General features: G+C 41.4%; 1 protein-coding gene across 11 annotated transcripts in view; it reads right to left on the bottom strand.

Annotated features, from left to right (window-relative positions):
* Positions 1–793: 793 nt before the first annotated feature.
* ARHGAP22 (Rho GTPase activating protein 22) overlaps positions 794–6362 on the bottom strand; it is a 151545-nt gene continuing 145976 nt past the window's right edge. For 6 of the 11 annotated variants that reach the window (XM_056352682.1, XM_056352683.1, XM_056352684.1 and 3 more), the window contains one exon: positions 794–6283. In XM_056352682.1, the coding sequence (XP_056208657.1) occupies positions 6055–6283 (229 nt within the window). In that variant the 3' untranslated portion in view covers positions 794–6054. The remainder of the gene's footprint in view (positions 6284–6362) is intronic. The other 5 variants (XR_008824080.1, XR_008824077.1, XR_008824078.1 and 2 more) reach the window with 5 other exon arrangements.

The following is a 6362-nucleotide window of genomic DNA, read 5'->3' as shown; positions in this document are numbered from 1 at the left end:
AGGCTGCGCTGCCAGAGCAGAACCCATCAGCTGAACAACCCTAGGCCAGCCTGGCTGAGCAGGTCACCTCTGTTGCATTCAGAGCTGGACAGACGTGGCATGTCTCCCTAAGATGCTGTTCGGCTTGAGTTTTTAGTTTGGAGGAACCTTACTGTGCTGTGTGCAGTAGTAGCTTTCTGGATGCGAGTTCCAGCTAGATACAAAGACGGTGTCAGCAGAAATTGTTGGGTAAGCTCCCGGCGCCCACACAGGTGTGAATTCAGGGGAGAGCAGGGTGGGGGCAGCTGTGGCCACAGCACCCTCTGCTGCCTCAGTGTCCAAGTGGGGGGTTACCGATGTGGGTTTGTTTTATGGAAAATTGCTTCTCTGAACACAGGCTATTTCATTAGAGCACAAATTAAATTAGTGTAATGCCCTACGTTAATGTATATGGCATCTCAACACTGTGGGAAGAAAAGTGATTGAAAAGCTAGTACAGGAGGATAGTTTCGGCCCAACCAATCGTCCAAAGCATGTTTCTCTATTAAGATTATTGGGCAAAGGGGAGAAGTAGGTTCAGCTTACAGTTGGTCTTACTGTTTCAAGCTGCTAAAGGGAGTGAATTACTCTTTCTAGGTGTGTTTTTATTTGCTGTGGACAGCAGCTTGTCCGTGCCGTTTTATTTGGCTATCAGTGTTGTCGTTCTTACATATTTAGTTTGAGAACTGGAGTTGAAGGAGAGCTGTCTGCATTTTTCAGTAGGGTTGGAATGAGGGTTTTAATGAAGAAATGTGATGAGACACTACTGCCTACCCAAATTTTCAATTCATTTAATTTATTCTTAGTTAAGGGCACTGGATAAATGTGGTGTTTTAAGTGACCTCTTTCACTTGCTTCTCTTCTTCAGAGATCTCTGCATTACAGAAATGTGTTATGAATCAGATCACATGGTGTTTCTACTTTTGCAGTTAAAAATTTAAGCTAGGTTTTCTTGAACTACCTCACATGAACTTTCTACGTTTCTTAAGCAAGCAAAGCTAACCCTTGCTATTGGAACTACACTGAATGTGAATAGAAAAATACACTTCCTTTAGAAAATAGACCTATTGGCCAATGTTGGGACAGTATCAGTAAGTATGTTTCTTATATATTTCACGTAAGATGTTCATGTGTAATATATAGCTTGTGTACAATAATGTACATCTAGAATATTGTGTTAGCTGTAAATTGGTGGTTTTATTATTGTAGTCTGGTTTTGTAGGTAAAAATAGCTTACTAGTAATGTCAGCTCATCCTTTACATTTTACAAAAGGAATAATTCTTGGTAAGCTTTGCATACAGATGAATTACTTTTGTAGGCCCAATATCTAGTCTATTTTTGAGAGTTCTTTAGCTTTTATTACTAAAGTTGAGAAAAAAAACCCCTAGTTAATGCTATCATTCCTTCTGCCCCCTTTGAAGTATATTCTTAATTTTATTTTGTCCCAAGAAATATGAAGAGGAAGATACACCATTAAAAATACTGGGGAAAGTTGTAATTTATTTTTTTCTCTTCCTCACATTTGATACCTTTTCCTGCTTTTCCTTTATTCCCTCCAAATAAGCTGTTGGTGGGGCATTACTGAGAACATTGTGGTTTTTTTACTCATTCATGCCATAGGTCATTACATGTGCACCACTGGAATGTATACATTGTTATATAGTATGTCAATTGGTTATAATGATATTTTAAATAAAAAAGAAAAAAAAAAGTTTGACCACTATGCATTTAGTGTTTCTTCATAGCTAGGTTGGAATGGATTTCATGGATTTCATAATAAGGCTGCAGTTGGAGTCTTATTAGTATCAGTCCTGTCCTGCGAATTCAGGTTTTTTAATGGTACTTAAAAGTCCTGTCTTGTGTGTGAGCTCATGTGTGGGCCAAGTGACGTTTCTTCCATTTCTCCTTTCCATGGGCTTTGGATCTGCCACAGGCTCTTAATACCAAGTGTGTTTCCGACCGCTGGGAATTTATTCTTGCTTCCTTGCTGCCAACTCTGGCCGCTGCTTTTCCTGGAAATACAGCTGCTGCGACCCTGTGTTGCAGGAGGTAAGCTGTGGGCCGACTAGTGTATGAAAGGAGGGGCCAGTCCCTGTGCCCTCAGGAAAATCTTCCTCAAAACTGAGTCTGAGGGGCCTAAAGGACTGGACTGCCGGAGAGCTCTTCCTGGATTGGTAACTTAGGTGCCGTGCCGGGAGCACTTGCTGCACTGGCGCCTCTGCCCTGGGGCTGAATCTTAATGTAATGCATTTCACTGCCTTCATTTCCAGCAGGGTCTCAGCATTTCTTTAAACAAACACTCAGGATGCCCTTGAGTTGTGTTTGTCTGCGTGCTGCTACGTTGTATTTGTGTACGGTTTTAAGGGAAAGGTAGCGTGACTGTGGCCAGTACCGTGCAGCCTGCTTTGTTTCTCTGGACCAGCTCTTTGTGGGGTGCTCTTCTAGGAATGAGGTGAGGCTCAGAAATGCTCTTTTTTTATTTGCATATGTTAGCATGAAGTGCAGCTGATTCCAAGTAATGTATTGATACTAGAGCAAGCCCTGAGGCCGTCTTAGCTCTACCAGGGCTTTGTCTGTGGGCAACTTAGGCCCAGAACTGAAGTATTCCATAGTGCTGCTGGCTTGCATGGAAACTGCTAGCAAATGAGGATAATTCAATAAGCTATCAATCATTACTAATTTTCCTTTTCATGTTAGAAATGCCATGGAGACTTACAGCAGTTTTTTGTTATGCTGTAATGCTGCTGTTTGGCTTCAGATATTATTTTGAAGCATATGCTTGTGTTGGGTTTCATTCACCGAATTTTTTTTGTTACACTTTTTTGCCTGCATAATACTGGAAGGGAATGGTCCAGGCTGGGAGGATTGCACAGGTAAGGCTATGGTAAAAATGTATCTACCTGCTTCCAGGAGCCTTTGTCATGTCTTAATACTAACGAACCTGTATCTTGTAAATGCTTGCTAAGAAAACTGGCACTATAAACCGGGGGCTGTAATGAATAAAAAGTCTGCAAAATAAGGAGTGTTCCCTGAGATCTGTGAAGTTGGCAAAGGAAGCAGTGGGAAACAGAGTACAGAAACAGGAGTTGAAGTTAGGAACGTGTCTTGTCTTCCTCAGATAAGGGCATAGTGTTCCCTGAGGTGGTGTAGGACAGCACAAGCGTGTTACAATTTATTGTGTAATTGTACATGATGGAAAATGAACATTATTCTCTCATTGCTAAGCTTTAGAATTAATATCCTACCGTGGTGCATTTTAGCATGAACTGGGTAGTTTGCAGCTTCTTGCAGGCTTTGTTTACTGCAGTGGATCATGTTCAAAAGGACCTGAAATGTATTCCTCATGAACGAGAGGAATAGTGTTGCTGGAGCACAACAGTCAACCAGGAAATGGTTAATTCTATTAGTTGGTTTGAATTCTATTAGTTGGATTGAATGAAGGATCACTAATTTGTGATACTGAAAAAGGAAGAAATAATTTTATCCTGGATGGCAGATTAAGATTATGTAGTGCTACATAGCTGACAGATGATCCTGTCCAGCAGCTGAAGACTTGGGGTAGGTGGGTTTGTTCCGTAGTTCTGCTATATGTAGCAGTAACCTAAGTTTAAATACTTACTGTAGAATTCCAGCTGCATTTGATTTCATTGAGAGTTAGCCAGTTGTCCTGTTTAGTGCTTGTCTTGCATCTATGTTTTTAAGGCTCCCAGTCAGCATGGCTCAGTTCTTCAGCTTGTAGGTGTGCTAGAACTGAAGGGAGTGGTCTGCACTTGATCCGTACAGGAGAGAATGCGTTGTAAAGCATCTGAGAGGTGAGGGCTGTTGGGAAGGATACAGTGAAGGAAAGGTACCCATGTTGGGGGAAGGAATAAAAGAGGGCATTAAAATAACCTGGTTGCTACTACTACTTGGATTGAATGCCTTAGTAGAAACTTTCTTTTTACCAGTCCTGATGTTCTAATTGCAGAGAATTACTTACAGTCCAGTTCAGGCCCCTCTAATATTCAGGTTTATTTTGTGATGACTGGCAGGGTGTTCGATACCACCTAACACACTATGCATTTGCAGCTCCAAATCATTGTTACAACAGTTGCTTCTCCCATTATGCATTTTAATGCTGCTGTTTTAAACAGGCTATCATATTCCTTGCAGGATCAGTTGTGACTATCGGTAATAATACAAGGTGGAGGTGGTGGAAAAAAGGGGTGAGGGTGATGCTAGTGCCTGCAGGTGGCAGGCAGCTCCTGCTGAACACTGCGTGCCTGCCACACTGCCTCACACCAGGAATAGTAAGGGATCCAGTGCAGCTGGATAGAAGGGAAGATGTTTTGAAAAAACTGAATTAACCTATCCACATGAACTACTTTACCACCTTGCTTGACATGTCTTAACCAGCAAAGATTAAGTTAAAATGTTTCTTTTTGCTCACTTCAAATGGTTTACATTTCTATAGGAAGGAGAAGCGTTACAGTGAGGTAAAAACAAGTGAACTTCTAGATGGTTAAATAATGAAATACCTGGACGTCTGTGAGGTGATGAGGAGAAGGTCAATACCGAAAGGTGTACTATCTGCTGGTATATTGAAAAACCCATTCTAAGGTTATTTCCAAACAGCGAGTTCTTCTCTAGTAAGAAAAGACAGATTCAGGTAATTTTTTGAAAATACTTGAAGCAGGCACCTTCACTACGCTCTATACTTTCCCTTTAGCCAGTTCATGTTGTCATGGCACTTTTCCGTTAAAAATCTTTCTCCTCTGAGACGCCCAGGCTGCCTCAGCTGTCAAAGATAGGTGCCAAGAAAGAGTGGGCCGTACATGAGTGCCGGGCTGAATCTGGTGAAACAACTTTCTGTGTGCAGGCTCCATGAATGTTACACAGAACTTCTCAGAGCAGTCCCTTAAGGGGGTAATTCAGCCCTGGCAGCTAGTTACCAGAAATTGCAACTTCATTCTAATGATTTTTCTTTAGTAGAAGTAATGAACTTAGGCTGGTGGCTTGTTTGCAGTACTTGGGCTGCCCCCTCACCTCCCTGTGAACTAACAAAAAAAATAATCAATTGGCATCATGAGAAGTGGTACAAGGCAGCTAAGTGTAAACTGTCTGGGAAAGGTTAAAGATAGATTCCCTAGCATTCCACCCCACCAGCTGCACTGATTTCTCTTACCATAGAAGTTTCATAGATAAAAAACACTCAGCAGGTGGATGCATTCTGATGATAAGAATCTTTCTTCTCCTACCTTGATGTCGGATTAGTACATGTCAACTCACAAGACTTTTTCTTGCAGGTAGTACTGCTCTGATTTTGGCTCAACCCCACCCCCAATATCTAGAGCAAAATGTGTATATTTACAGTTCTATGGAGTTTATGTGGCCAATCTGATTATACAGTTTAATAAGTTGCATCTTTCTGAAACACAGGAACTATTTGGTGGGTCAGGGACAATTCTAGTGAATTTTCAAGATTTTGGTACCTTCAGCTCATTTGTAGACTTCATTTTCACATTATCTTCATAAAATAATGCAACTTTACAGAATAAGAAATTTGGGTAAAATTATGTAGGAAGTGGGGAGAAAAAACACCTTATTAAATCCATATGGCAAACCACACTGAATGTGGTGACACACTGGAACCGCCGCCTTCCCAAGCACAAGTGTGGAGGCCCTCAGCTCCAGGCTCAGCCTGTTCATGGGTTCTGGCCGTCCCACCTACCTTGCAGGACTTCCACTGTCCTTGTGCCGGTGAAAGATGGTGCAGTAAGTCCAAAGGTGGCAGCGGTACAGCTATGGATAATGGTATCTTTTGATTTGTGGATAAAAAGGGTGCCCATTGTTTCTTGGTAATCTGACATCTAAACTTTGAAGCATTATGTTTAGCAGTCTTTCCCAGCTGGCCCAAATACTACAGCACATGTAAAGACAACAGAGCAAGTGTCACTGTAGAATTACTCATGATACATGAGTATACAAGAACAAAATGTGCATTTTCACTGGTTTTGTCAGAATTAGAATTTTCCATACTGTACCATTAGCTTGTTTTACTTGGGGACTTTAGCAGTCTGACTCCCAACAGTTAAACATCCTAACGTTGAAAAAAATTCTTCCATTTCCTTCTGCAGGAGGTGATTTCTCTTCTCAGCATCTTCACGAGCACGTTCAGAATTCCTCAGCTTTATCTCCAGCATTGTGTATTTCTTTCGTTCTTGGTCCAGTTCTTCTTCTAACCTAACCACTTGTTTCCTCAGGTCTGCACTTGTTTCTTCAATTCTTAAAACCAAAGAAGAGAAGGAGGGGGAAAAAAAGAGGTTTTTTTAAGTGGCTGGATAAGTACTGCTGATAGCTATCA

The sequence above is a fragment of the Falco biarmicus genome, chromosome 9 (genome assembly GCF_023638135.1).
Source record: "Falco biarmicus isolate bFalBia1 chromosome 9, bFalBia1.pri, whole genome shotgun sequence".
Classification (NCBI taxonomy): Eukaryota; Metazoa; Chordata; class Aves; order Falconiformes; family Falconidae; genus Falco; species Falco biarmicus.
Note: the sequence above shows the minus strand (reverse complement) of the source record. Positions and strands in the feature narration are given on the sequence as shown.